The 14,947-nt window shown below is 37.4% G+C and overlaps 1 protein-coding gene across 2 annotated transcripts in view; it reads left to right on the forward strand.

The window, feature by feature from the left end:
* LRRC2 (leucine rich repeat containing 2) overlaps positions 1-14,947 on the forward strand; it is a 72,392-nt gene that overhangs the window by 44,695 nt on the left and 12,750 nt on the right. For both annotated transcript variants that reach the window (XM_068667287.1, XM_068667288.1), the window contains exon 5: positions 2,207-2,343. In XM_068667287.1, coding sequence (XP_068523388.1) covers positions 2,207-2,343 — 137 coding nt within the window. The remainder of the gene's footprint in view (positions 1-2,206; positions 2,344-14,947) is intronic.

Here is a 14,947-nt window from a genome sequence, read left to right on the forward strand (position 1 = left end):
GTAAAATGCTACTTTGGTATTACTAGTTTAGTCACAAATCATACATGCTGCTATGAATAAAATTAACTTCATCCCAGACAGATTCAGTACAATATTACCTTGCTAAAAGACAAGACAAAAAGTTACTCTGCAAATGAATAGTTTCTTTTCCATTTCAATGGGACTTACTCCTCTTCACTGAGGAATTAATTGTGTGAGGAATTAATTTGGGATTTTTTGATTCTCTATTTCATTTTGAGGCACTTCTATGTTAGTGATTATTTTATTGCAGTGAGATGGTAAATTGGTATTTATACCACTTAGCATGTGATGTAATACCTTCACTTGTCTACATCATGATATTAAACTCAGTGAGACTTAGTCATGGTTAGGTTAAACTTTTTTTTTTTCTTTGATGATCTGGAAAGTTGGAAAGTCACACATTTACATCCTCACATTGTTTCTATTACTCTCTCACCAGCTGCAATGACTGTTGTAGGATAGTATATTGTACTACCAAAGCAATGCCAGTTGTAGTCTTACAGAAAACCTTGTTTGTTTCTGTCATTTTAACTAAACCAGGACTTTACTACAAAGATGTAATACAAGTTACCATTTTAAAAGTACAAATCTGAAATTTTAAATACCTCCTCAGTTTCTATTTCTGTCAGAACTACATACAAGAGAAAGCTGTGTGGGAGCTTCTATACTTTTCCCTGTTGCAACATGCAGAGATTAATCTAACACTGTTCTTTAAATTCAGATTAACACTGTTCTGTAGATTCAGAGAAAAATTAGATGGTCCATATATCATTTGAAGATAATATTTTATCCAAGGGGGACTAAATGGAGATCTACACAAAATGCTGCAGGTGTAGGTGATTTGGGGCTGCTATTATTGGTCATCAAATTGTATGCCTCTATCAAGAGCAAATCTATTATTTATTTATCTATCAATTTATTTATTTATTTTTAAGAGAAGGATTATGGGGCATTTAATCTCTTATGTTTCTTCTTTGGTTGCCTTTTCCTGTGGAAGCACCATCTAGCCTCCAGTAAGGATTTCCTGTGGAGGCACAGGAACACATTGCAAAGGGTGATCAACTCTACAACAGCTTTTGTTCTGGGGGGAATTTAACAAAGTCTTAATGCCTTAAGCTTAAAATTATGATATTGAGCACTTGTAATGTACAACAGAGAAATTCTTTCCATTGTTATCCAAATTTCATAAAACACGAGATTTTTTTTTTTCTTTAAAACTTGATGATAACTGGAAGACAGTGATAAAATACAGACTTGTGCTTCTTGTGCATATCTTTACCTGGTTTGCCAGTATTACTTTGAGAACCTGTTGGCACAAGATGTTCTTTCCTTATTTCTTGTTGCTGAATTGTATTTAAATTTCTTACCACTGCTTTCCGTTCTGATTGCTGCATTTTATCACGGATTAGAGAGGAAAACCATCCATGTAATACATCAGGACAGGTGTACATAGAACATTCTCTTGGCTTTGTTATGTATGTGTCGAAGGATCCCTTTGCTAACAAATTGGCACTTCGGTACATTCAAATTCCTTACTTCTTTCCTATTTAACTATGTTGCAGTAGAATTTGCATTTTTGCAGTATAACATGTTTTGCTTTTTAATTATGTTTCTAATCCTATTTTTATTGAAGATTATGCTATAAGTAGAATTCTATACGTAGAAAAAATAGGGAATGCAATGTGACTAAATGTAGTCTAAAATGTTGGTGCCCCAAAATAAAGCTGACAAAAGATGAGGGATTGTGATTAAACAAATAATGAAACAAATGTATCCTTTATCTTTCATAATCAAAATTATGCAATGCTGTGTACTGGAGACAGGTCTGTTAATGCAGTAAATTAGGTAGGAACAATTGTTCCCAATCAATAGGTTCTATAACAAATACTAAGGTTTTCTTTTCAAACAATCTTCCTGAGGTGAATGTCAACTTCTCTATTTTCAGATGAAGTCAATAGTTAGCCCTGGTACGATCAGTCTTGTTAAGTCTTTCAAACTCTAACCAAAATCATTGCTGATTAAGAGACATCTATGAGTACAACACAGCACTTTTGCAATGTATTCCCATCTTTGTGACTGCTGCAGAAGGTATTTATTCACCTGTTTTGCGGAGTAGATTTTTTATTTTAATACCCCCTCTTCCCCTTTTCCCTCACTACTGATTTTAATTATCTTTCCCTAACAGGCTGTTTAAAAAATCTCAAAGTGCTCAATGTGAGTTTTAATAATTTGAAGTCAGTCCCTCCGGAACTGGGTGACTGTGAGAATCTGGAAAAACTGGATTTGTCTGGAAACATGGAAATAAGAGAGCTCCCATTTGAAGTAAGATAACAAACTGTGTTTCTTCTACCCTTATTATTTGGATTATAAATTATAATAAATCTAAAAATATTACCATAACAGATTTAATCACATTCCTTGTAGTTTTTCAAAATAATGTTCTGGTAGTAATAGCACTGAAAATGATGAAGGCAGAAGCTAAACAAGACCAAGCTTCTTTGTTTTGCTTTTCAAGTAACTAAATTTTGTTCACATTTATTCTGATATATGAAGGAGGACGTGATCCCAAAGGGGATTTGGCCAGTGATGATAAGGAGAAGGCTGCAAATAGCTATTTTCTGTGGAGGCAAAGTGTATCTGGACAGTCAAATTCACTTACTAACCTTCATTTGTTCCCAATGTATGTATTTCTTTAAAAAGAGTATGGAGAGGTCTATAAAAAAGACTGCATGTTGCTATGAGCATAATTATGTCTGAAAGGGATATTACATGTGAGGCATGGTATGAATATATAATAAAGACAGAAAAGGACTCCCAAGCATGCACCAACACTGTTTCTTGTGTTGGATACATAACTGTTCTCTGCCTGACTGCTCAAACACTTACTGTTCTCTGAGAAGTGAAACCATTGGCTAGTACATATGCACAATTTCATATGTTCCCATGAGTGAGGGGAGTACCAGTGTGAAGTGTCAGGCTCCTCTTTGCTTCCATCTTTTGCATCCATCTGTTGTGGATGATTTCCAGGCAATATTGGAGTGGATTAAACTTATGTGAGACCTGTTTTGCCCATGCTTATGTTCTGTTCCAATGAAATGCAAACAGTAATTAACTTTCCTCTCTGTTTTTTCAATGTAAGGCAGTTTATTTTGCAAAGAACTGTTCATAAATGATGTGGAGGAAAGAGAATGCTATGAGTGGACATTGTATAGAAATGTTAGCAAAAGAACAAACAGGCAGGTCTCTCTTTTGTTTCTCTTCTCCTTCAGTTTAGCAAAGGTAAAAGGTTAAACAGATAAAACTAAGTAATGAAAAGGAACTGTAATGAAATCAGAAATAAAGGAGATCCTGATAAACAGAGGAATAAAATATAAGCATCTAGGAAAAGAAGTATACTGAAACCTCCAGACCAGAGCAGTGTATTTGTGTTAAAATCAATGGTATTTTCCCAGTTGCTTCTACAGGTATTGTAGGCAAAGGCTTGCACATTTCTATGCATTATGAACAGCCTTTATGTGTAAAACCAACTGCATATGCAAGTTTTCTTCCGGATTGAGTCCTAAGAGGCAAGGGTTTCTCTCAGCAAGCTCAGAAAGTTTGGTTCTTTCTGACAGTCTCCTATTCAATAGAGGTAATGGTTTACTTACAATCTACATAAAAACAAAACAAAACAAAGAAACAACTGTGCAAATGGCTGTTTATATAACAGCAAAAACTCAAAAGCTGGAAGCAACATTAAGCTCAGTATGATCTAAAAAGTCAGGAAGAAAAATATTGGCATTTTCTATCATATTTTCTTGTTTCTCTGGAGGACAACACTTAATTTATACTTGCAATGACCCAGGAGGCAGGATACATAAACTCCTCTGATTTAGTTTATAAAATTAGTTTCCCAGAATCAAGATTTCAAGGGCAGCTTTGGAAGCAGAACATACAATTAAAGGAACACTTTTATCAAATGATTTAAAAGGCTGTAGTGTTTGGCCTTCAGTGTACTCACTATGGCTGATCTTATTCAGAGCAATTGCATCAGTATCCTTGCTAATGTAATAGGTATTTGATTTTTCTCAGATGGACAATAGGTGGTAGTCACTGGCAAGTAACTACTTTATGAATTAAAATATCACATTAGTCTAAACCATCTAAGAAGGGAATGCAGACACTGTTAATTGTGGTGGTAGTTTAACCTTGGCTAATAGCCAAATGTCAACTCAGCTGCTCACTCACTCCTCCTCAATACAACACTGTGGAAAAAAGAATGGAGAAAAAGGATAAGAAAGCTCATGGGATGAGATAGAAACAGGATGATTGTTTGACTATTATTGCCATGGGCAAAACAGACTCTGCTTGGGGAATATTAATTTAATTTGTTGCCAACTAAGACAGATTTGGGTATTGAGAAACAGAGACATTAAAACAACACCTTTCTTACCCTATTTCAAAGCTTAGCTTCACTCCTTCACTCCATACACCTCTCTGTCCTGAGCAGTGGAAAAGGATGGGGGGGGGGGGGGGAGGGGGACAGTGGCAGAGATGCAATCAGTATACATCAGTGTCTCTCTGCTTCTCCTTCTTCCTTACACTTTTTCTTTGCTTCAGCATGGGCTTGGATGGGCTTGGTACAGGATGCAGATCTTTCAGAAATATCCATCTTTTCAGTGTGGTTCTTCTGTGGGCTGCACTGTGGATATATGCTCCAGACTGGAACATCTGTTCCTTTTCTGACCTTGGTGTTATCTCTGCTCTTTCTCACTCTTTTTGTTCTTTACTCCTCTTCCTGTTTGGCATTTTCTGCCCTTTGTTAAAAGTTTTTTTTCACAATGGCACCACGCATGTGGCTGATGGGCTTTGCTTTGCCCTGTAGAGGGTCCCTTAGAGCTGGCTGTGCATGGAACGCTGCTGTGTTGACTGTGTGTGGTCAGGCACATCTCAGAGAAGCCAGTTCCTCCTATTAGACAAATTCAATCAAATATCTAATGCATTGTTGCTCAAACCTTTTAATTCAGTGAAATATTCATGATAATCGGTGATCATTCTCTGTAAGCATGTAAAAGTACCAAGATTTCTTGGTGGGCTTATGTCTTGCCCTGGTAAAAACACATAAGAAAAATGGAAAGATTGCTATTAGTAGAAAAAGCACTGAGTAGAGGGTCTTTTCCTGACCTGGACAATCAAGGCTGTCCAGATTTTGTCCAAGTACCCATCTAGAAGGTATTAGATTGTTCCTGTTGTTACTGTGTCTGACAATAAATATTTGCCTGAATACTTACTCTCCTTCTTATTTATAAAAGCTTATAATGAAGCTGGGCTTCACAACTCCGTTTACAGGGAGAATTCCCCTGACCCGGAATTTGCAGAGACCTGTCACAGGCACTGAGCACACTGCAGCAATCCAGTAACACCACTCATCAACATATACTTTGGTACTACCCCACAGCAGAGGAAATAGCAAACTTACAAACCTCATCTGTGTTTTACTAGAAATTCTTTTTATGATGCAGAGAGAGAGAGAAAGAGAGAGACAGAGAGGCAGAGAGAGAGAAGATAATCAATTCCATATAAAGGTTGTATAATAATGAAGCACTAAGTGAAATTGTATTTTTTTTATATATATATATATAAACATAGGTGTGCTTACAAAATATCTGGCCATGTCCAGTCTAACCAAGAGTCGCCTATAATTCAGCCAGGCTTCTATGCCTAAATTAAGCCAGGAGCTCTTCCATCCAGTCAGACTATCTCAGGACGAGGTAGGCAAAAATAAAATGGGAGGCTTGCTGTATAATGCTCTCTGGATTGCTAAATTTTGTTCCATGTCTGATAAAGATAAAGGGAAATGGTATCTAATAAAATCAGTCACCTGGCTTGTCCCAGTCTAATTACTCAGAAATTAAGTTGTGTAGAATCAAGTTTCCTACTACTGTAAAAGTATTAGTTCAGATACATTTTGTAATCCTCTTTTCATGCCCTATATTAAAATAAGCAGCTTCCAAACAAGTGTTCCACTACCCAGTCCCCTTCAGATTGCATCCAAATAACTTATCTTTCTTAGCTACACGTTGCTGCTGAGACATGTAATCCCATACTAATTTTTAATAACAAACAACAAGGAAAAATCTGCATATTTGTGTATACCTTGCAAAATGATAGATAATATCTTCTGTGAACATGACATCCCAGAAATATCTATATAATGCTTTGAGCATACAAAACATGAAGAAAACAAACTTTGACTACTGAACAAATATTTAGAAGGAGTAACAGTTATTATTAAGAGGATGCATCTAAAACCATCAAGATTTTCATAACTGCAAATAAAATCTGATACAGAGGGGATGTCCAAGCTAATACAAGGACATTGAACTACACAGATTTCTCACCCTGACTGAAATGTGGGAATATATGGAAAGGTGAAAAACATAACTGCATATAACTCAGCAAAAATCTTTTGTTCAACATGAACTAGCAGTCAAAAATAGATAAATACATGCATACATAAACAAATAGTTGGGTCTATACACGAATGTGAGATACAATGGTTAACTCCAAAATTGAAGAGGTCCAGACTGGAGACAGTGTGGGCTACAGTGACCATGTCCTGGTTGAGTTTGTGATCTTGAGGAATATGGGCCTGAACTTCAAAAGAGCAAACTTCAAGCTATTTTAAAGACCTAGTGGATGAGATCCGCTGGAACACTGTCCTTAGGCACAAAGGAGCTGAACAGAGCTGGCAACTTTTTAAGGATGTTCTCCCTAGAAAACAAGAACTCCCCATCCCCCTGCATAACAAAATGGGCAGGGAGGGCAAGCAACCGGGATGGCTGAGCAAGGATCTGTTGGTCAAACTGAAGTGCAAGAAGGATAAAAACAGGCAGTGGAAGCAGGGACATGTGTCCACATGTCCAGGGACATGCTGTCCACATGTGCAGGGACAGGATCAGGAAAGCGAAGGCACAGATGATACCAAGCTTGCCAAGGGATGCAAAGAATATCAGGAAGGGATTCTGCTCAGAAAAGAAAGGCCAAAGAGAGTGTTCCCCCTCAGACGGATGACAACTCATAACAACAGACATGGAGAAGGCTGAGGTACTCAACAACTTCTTTGGCTTAGTCTTCACTGCCAGTCTCAAGCTTCCCACATCTCTTGTTTCCCTGAAGCCATAGATGGCGGCTGGGGGAGCAAAGTCTCTCCCAGTGTAAGTGAAGAGCAGGTTTGAGACTACCTGATGAAAACAAACAGGTACAAGTCTATGGGGCCTGGTGACATGCATCCCAGGGTCCTGAAGGAATTGGCTGATCTAGTTGCCAAGCCTCTCTCCATCATATATGAAAAGTCCTGTCAGTCAGGTGAAATCCCTGCTGACTAGAAAAATGGGAACAACAGTCCCGTTTTTAAAAGGGTAGAAAGGAGGACCAAGGGAACTAAAGACCGGTGAGGCTCACCTCCATGCCTGGGAAGACCATGGAACAGATCTTCCTGGAAGAAATGTCAATACACATGCAAGCCAGCAGATCTTCACCAAGGGAAAATCATGCCTGACCTATCTAGTGGCCTTCTAGGACAGAGTGACTGCATCAGTTGACAAGGGAAGACTGACTGATGTCATCTTCCTGGACTTCTGTAAGGCCTATAACATAGTCCCACATGACATCCTGGTCTCCAGTTTGAAGAGATACAGATTTGATGGTGGACCGTTCAGTGGATGAGGAATTGGCTCGAGGGTTTCACCCAGAGAGTGGTAGTCAATGGCTTTATGTCCAGGTGAAGTTTGGTGATGAGCGGTGTCCCTCAGAGGTCTGTCCTGGGATTGGTACTGTTTAATATCTTAATATCTTAATATTTATCTTTATCTTAATATCAGTGACAAAGACAATAGGGTTGAGTGCACCCTCAACAAGTTTGCAGACAACAGCAAGATGAGTTGTTTGGTTGATTTCAAAGAAGGAAGAGATGCCATTCAAAGGGATCTGGACAAGCTGGAGAAGCACATCCACATGAACCTAATGAGACTGAAAAAGTTCAAGTACAAGGTGCTGTCCCTGGCTCAGGACAATCCCAGACATGAGCACAGACTAGGAGAAGAACTCATTGAGAGCAGCCCTGCAGAGAAGGACTTGGTGGTTCTGGTGGACAAAAGGCTCGACATGAGCCAGCAGTGTGTACTTGCAGCCCAGACGACCAACTGCATCTGGGGCTGCATCGAAAGAGGAGTGGTCAGCAGATCAAGGGAGGTGATTGTCCCTGTCAACTCTTCCTTTGTGAGGACCTGTTTGGCATGCTGCATTCAGATCTTCGGCCCCAGAACAAGAAGGATGGTGATATGTTAGAATAGCTCCAGAGGAAGGCTCTAAATTTGTTCCAAGGGCTGGAGTGCTTTCCCTACATAGAAAGACTGAGAGAGCTGGGGATGTTCAGCCTGCAGAAGAGAAGGCTCCAGAGAGATCTCATTGTGACCTTTCAATACTTAAAGAGGTCTTATAAAAAAGATGGTGAAGGACTCTTTACTCAGGTAGATTGTGATAGGACAAGGAGAAATGGTCTTAACCTAAAAGAGGGGAGATTCAGGTGAGAGTGTAGGAGGACATTCTTCACTGTAAGGATACTGAGACACAGGAACAGGTTGCCCAGACAAGTGGATGCCCCATCCCTGAAGATGTTTGAAGCCAGGTTGGATGAGGCCCTGATCTAGTGGTTGGCATCTCTGCCTATGGCATGGGGGTTGGAACTGGGTGATCTTTAAGGTCCCTTCCAAACCATTCTATGATTCTATAAAAATTGTTTGCACTAAAGAAATCAATTGTACACTATCATCTAAAACAGCATATTGTAAGTCTCTCTCTCTCTCTCAAAAAACAAACAAACAACAACAACATCAAAAAAGAAAAAAAAAGCAACATTTTTAAATATTTATTTAAAAAAATCTATTATTTTTATTGATTCTTTTTTTTTGTTCTTGTTTGCAGTAGCTCTGAAAGACCTAAATCGAGGTTATGAAAACTGTAAAGATTAGAACCATTTAGTAAATAAATGTTGTATTCTTCCTTCACAATACAAGGAATACATAACCAAAAAACATTGCACTTCTTGATAAAACAAAACTTCCCCTATACAATTAGGCTATAGTATTTGCAAAACCAACATATATTTGATGTTCAGAACTTGGCAAAATTCAGAGAAAGCTGACATTTAAACAAATAATGAAAACAACTTCTATTTCTATGTCACAATTCAAACAAACACAGTTCAAATTTTTTCAGCCTCACAAAATGGCACAAACAGCTCAGTGATGTTCCTTAATAGAATAATACTGAACACTCTCCACTTTCAGTATGTTTATTGAGATATTTCATATGAAAACTGCTAGAAGGTGAACAATTTTGGAAAGCTGATCTGCAGCTTAGCAGTATATTATAATACTAGCAACGTGATTACTACAAATAAAGCTCTGTGATACCATCCTGTAAAAACACATACTTAGAGATCCCTAACGTGCAGATTTAATATCGCAAATAGCCATGACAAGCAAAGCAGAAAGGAAATGCAGTGGCAAAATGTCACTTACCAAAGTTAAAAATAAGTCAGAGTGAAAAAAAAACGACACTATTTTCTAGCCTTGTGGTACTCAGACAATCCCAATACGTTTTTTGAAATGTCTCAGGCAACTATGAAAACTTTATTTGGCTATGGTAATTAAATTAGTGGGAATTTAAATCAATCTGTATTTTCACAGCATCCTCATTTCCCTCCTTTATAAAAAAACAAACAAACAAAAAAAAACAACAACAAACAATAAAAATAAACTCTGTCAACTCTTCCTTTGTGAGGACCCTCCTGCAGTTCTTCATCCAGGTCTGGGGCCGCCAGCATGACAACGATGTGAACCTGTTTGAGCAGGTCCAGAGGAGGACCTCAAATTTAATCCAAGAATTCTAGAATTATATGATATATTTGTTATGCAAAAACCATGCAGTGAAAAAAAAAATACCCATTTTAAATTGAAGTTCCTAAATTCTGAAGAAACTCTCATATCTGTTTATAAATGTATCCTGTCAAATATATTGTTTCTGTGTCTGAGTTGGTCAATCAGCCAAATAAGAAATTCATAGGCTGTTATGAAGTCTGTTAACTCTGCTAATTTATGTTAAGAAGTTGTGCAAGCTGAGAAAGCTCATGAAAGAGGAGATGCTAAGCAGCTTTAGCTTGTACTAGTTTTTAGGCAATCTACACTGTCTGTCTCCAGACATGAATTATAAATATAAACTGAAATCAAATGTAAATGTTACAAAAGGCAACCTACATGGTGTTACATTTACACAGCCAGCTTGTAAAAGATATTTCTAGACCTTAGAGAGCTTAGAATGGGAAGATACCCCTGTGAGGTCTAGGTGGTACAAAATGAAGGAATAAGACAGAATGTCATAGGAATACTTTGTCAAAGAAAAAGGAAATGTATGTATATATGCCTGTGTTTCCATGTCAATCCTGTATAAACTTCGAAATTCAGAGAAATGGCAAGGTTATGCTTTCTGGCTGTTTTAGCACACTGTGTTTTCAACAGATCAAGAAAGCGTTTGTATGTATGTATGTTTCTGATACATAGTAGATGTCAGTCCTGATATAAATGAGTACAGACTCCAGGAGCTTTCAAAATATTCAGTTACAGGAGCTGTAGCTGGTGCAGTTTCACTGCTTTATTTACCTGCAAAATACATTCTTCATTATTCTATCTTGAATCTTTCAACAGTGCTAGCATGTGTGACCCTATAAAGGGGTTAAAGTAAAGGTTTTTCTAGAGGTATTTCTAGAAGTTTACCAAGAAGTCATGTGTTGGATATGGTAAAAATTGAGTTTTATCCATGTGGGTTTTTCAGGACCATAAACTAGAGAAGAGTGTTGCTTGTATTAAGAAGCTCAACTTGCTATTGTGAAGCTGTTGTCCATAGGTTCCTGCCCAGTGCGCCAGGCACAACCTTATGGACAACAAAACCAATAGCAGTGAGCCAAACTCTGGTGAAATTCTTCTGCTTTTGAATCATTGGCAAAAGTTCTGTTGATTTTGTTTAGACTGGCATTTCTATATGTATGTTTCACAGTCTCAGAAAAGTTTTACCAGTTACTCAACTTGTGTACATTTCTGTTAGAAAGAATTTTGTCTTGCTTTTCTTTACCAGTGCTGGTATTCTTTTCAAATTTGCTTAATGCTCATGACAAGTGGCTTTCTGCCATGGCTGACCAAAGTCCTGTCAGTCCATCTAAAGCAACAGCTGCTTTATGGAACTGGTATAAGATGTAACATCAAACATTAGCAGGAGGGGTGTGAAACCCGAAAGAGCAGGTGCAAAGGTGTTAGGTGTCAGAGGAGATTCATGGAGAGCTTACAGCTGCAGGAACTTTCACAAACATTTTAATAGACAAGGGGCTAAAGAAGGGCATGGCTCTATGTTAGGAAACAGGATTATGCAGTTAGGCACAAGAAAGTGTGTCAGTTGATCCTGTTCTTGACACTGTGCTTCCAAGTCTTCTAATTAATATAACACTTCAAAAGCACTGCAGTGTTGGAGCAAGTCAGCAGCTAATAATAACAGACCACTTCATTAGAGAACTGATCCATGTCTATCTCCATGCTGTGGTGCCAATGACCTTTCCTTTAACTTTCACGAGTTCAATAAAAGTAATATCACCTTTAAAAGAAAAAAAAAAGGACATGACATAGAATTAGTTTTACAACATAAGAGAAGACTTAAGAATGAGCAACAAGGCATAAGAGAGCACTAAAATACGGCTATAATGTTTCAAAAAGTGTGAGTCAAATGGCAAAATAATTGTGTAGTAGGAAAGCATATTTGGTATTGTTCCAACTCTGCAAAACAGTTCCAACAGTATTGTTCCAACTCTAAACAATTCAAAATCTCATTGAATCCAATAGCATTCAATGCTTTCAAAATACCAGTGTGCATGCTTTCCATTCATCAACACATTTAATATGAAGCAGATTTTACATAACTACTAAAAAGAAACAGCACAGGAGATGGTATAAATGCATACCACTCACTCATTTACATAACTTAAAGAAAACGTGGGGTTGTTGTCTCTGCTGTCTACACACACGGATTGATGAGAAACAGAAGAGGGTTGTAGGCAAAATGAAAGAATTATGTGTTATTCTGTGAAGTACAACTACTGAGAATAATTATTTATTCTGTAAGAAGAATAAAGTTGAAGAGTCTAACTGAACTTAATGTATTTAATTTATTACTGAATGCATTCCTATCAGCTGTTAACTAATTATAGGTAGTTACATGATTGATCAACTCTTCACAGCTGCAAACAACACTTGATAAGGCTGTTTTTTTTTTTTTTTTTTTTTTTTTATTCGTTGTCATTGATTAGTAGGGAAGGTATAAAGACAAGAACCAGCACTATCAGTTAAAAGCAGATATTGCCTTATTTTTTCTTGTCTTAGGCTCATTCAGATAGGATCTGTGTTTTCCTAGTGCTGGACAAAAGAATGTAGAATTACACCTAGCATAAAGTAAAAGTAATGTTGGAGGCACAGGGCAATTCAGCTGAGGGTGTTGTTCAGTGGTTCCTGGTTTTCTTATTGAAGAGATGATTACTTTCAAACCCAAGCTTTTGTCATGCTTTTGAACAGCAATGCAAAGTGCCATGAATTTCAGGTTATGAAATTAATGGCTGGAAAGCTAAGAAAAAGTATTAAAAAGAGGTCTCTTTCCCTGGCATTTAGACTATGCATTTAATTCATGGTTGTAGCTTGTCATAGATTTGATTACTACTGCTGGAGTTTAGGAGGAGTCCGGTAGTTTTATGAACGAGCACAAGTTAAAAAGGTCATGGTAAGGTTAAAGTAACTTCATGTTTTATAGTGTAAACACATTTTTGAAGGAATAAGATCCTCCTCTCCCCGCCCAGTTTTTCTGCTTGCAAAATTAGTCTTGCTCATTCTTTTTCTTCCTATCTCTTTTTAATAGACACAGGGATACAAGTGTGGTTTTTTTTTTCTTTTTTTTCTTTTTTTTTTTTCTTTTCTTCTTCTCCATCATCTCTCTTATTCTAGCCACACTGGCCAATAACCCTTCTGAACTCATCAGAGATGGTATTGTCAAAAAACAGATCTGCCAATTGCGTGGACCTAAAACTTGAGACTCCATGAATCAGCTTATGTTTATAGTGTGGCTGATGTTTGCCTGTATGTAGATTTTGTATGGTAGGCATGTACAGATCTTCCCTTTAGTGTGTCTGGTCATGTAATATATGGTTATGTGGTTGTATGACTGGGGAGGGTCTGCAGGACTGGGCTGCTGCTGAGGGCTATCACTTCTAGCTTCAATCTTGTCAGGTGCTATATGCTGGCTGCCAGGCTGTTTTGAGGCTGCTATTTTGTCTCATCTTAAAATACTGAGTTGGTCAGTGAAAAGTTATATTTGACCCATGGGATAACATTTGTAGACAGGCTGAAATGAATTAGAATATGAAACTGTCAGGTTCACGTACGTACATCACCATTTCATGATCTGTTGTACTCCATTTTTGCCTTTTTTTTGCAGCTTTTTATTTTTCTGAATATGCTCCTTGCAGGGTAGAGAGATGGTTAAGAACAAATCAGATTGCCCCCAAAATGCTTTTAATATAGTCAAAAAGTTTTTCATTCTCAGTATGAAAATCTGAAAAAAGGACAGTGTTCCAGCGGATCTCATCCACTAGGTCTTTAAAATAGCTTGAAGTTTGCTCTTTTGAAGTTCAGGCCCATATTCCTCAAGATCACAAACTCAACCAGGACATGGTCACTGTAGCCCACACTGTCTCCAGTCTGGACCTCTTCAATTTTGGAGTTAACCATTGTATCTCACATTCGTGTATAGACCCAACTATTTGTTTATGTATGCATGTATTTATCTATTTTTGACTGCTAGTTCATGTTGAACAAAAGATTTTTGCTGAGTTATATGCAGTTATGTTTTTCACCTTTCCATATATTCCCACATTTCAGTCAGGGTGAGAAATCTGTGTAGTTCAATGTCCTTGTATTAGCTTGGACATCCCCTCTGTATCAGATTTTATTTGCAGTTATGAAAATCTTGATGGTTTTAGATGCATCCTCTTAATAATAACTGTTACTCCTTCTAAATATTTGTTCAGTAGTCAAAGTTTGTTTTCTTCATGTTTTGTATGCTCAAAGCATTATATAGATATTTCTGGGATGTCATGTTCACAGAAGATATTATCTATCATTTTGCAAGGTATACACAAATATGCAGATTTTTCCTTGTTGTTTGTTATTAAAAATTAGTATGGGATTACATGTCTCAGCAGCAACGTGTAGCTAAGAAAGATAAGTTATTTGGATGCAATCTGAAGGGGACTGGGTAGTGGAACACTTGTTTGGAAGCTGCTTATTTTAATATAGGGCATGAAAAGAGGATTACAAAATGTATCTGAACTAATACTTTTACAGTAGTAGGAAACTTGATTCTACACAACTTAATTTCTGAGTAATTAGACTGGGACAAGCCAGGTGACTGATTTTATTAGATACCATTTCCCTTTATCTTTATCAGACATGGAACAAAATTTAGCAATCCAGAGAGCATTATACAGCAAGCCTCCCATTTTATTTTTGCCTACCTCGTCCTGAGATAGTCTGACTGGATGGAAGAGCTCCTGGCTTAATTTAGGCATAGAAGCCTGGCTGAATTATAGGCGACTCTTGGTTAGACTGGACATGGCCAGATATTTTGTAAGCACACCTATGTTTATATATATATATATAAAAAAAATACAATTTCACTTAGTGCTTCATTATTATACAACCTTTATATGGAATTGATTATCTTCTCTCTCTCTGCCTCTCTGTCTCTCTCTTTCTCTCTCTCTCTGCATCATAAAAAGAATTTCTAGTAAAACACA

The sequence above is a fragment of the Anas acuta genome, chromosome Z, assembly GCF_963932015.1.
Source record: "Anas acuta chromosome Z, bAnaAcu1.1, whole genome shotgun sequence".
Taxonomy (NCBI): Eukaryota; Metazoa; Chordata; class Aves; order Anseriformes; family Anatidae; genus Anas; species Anas acuta.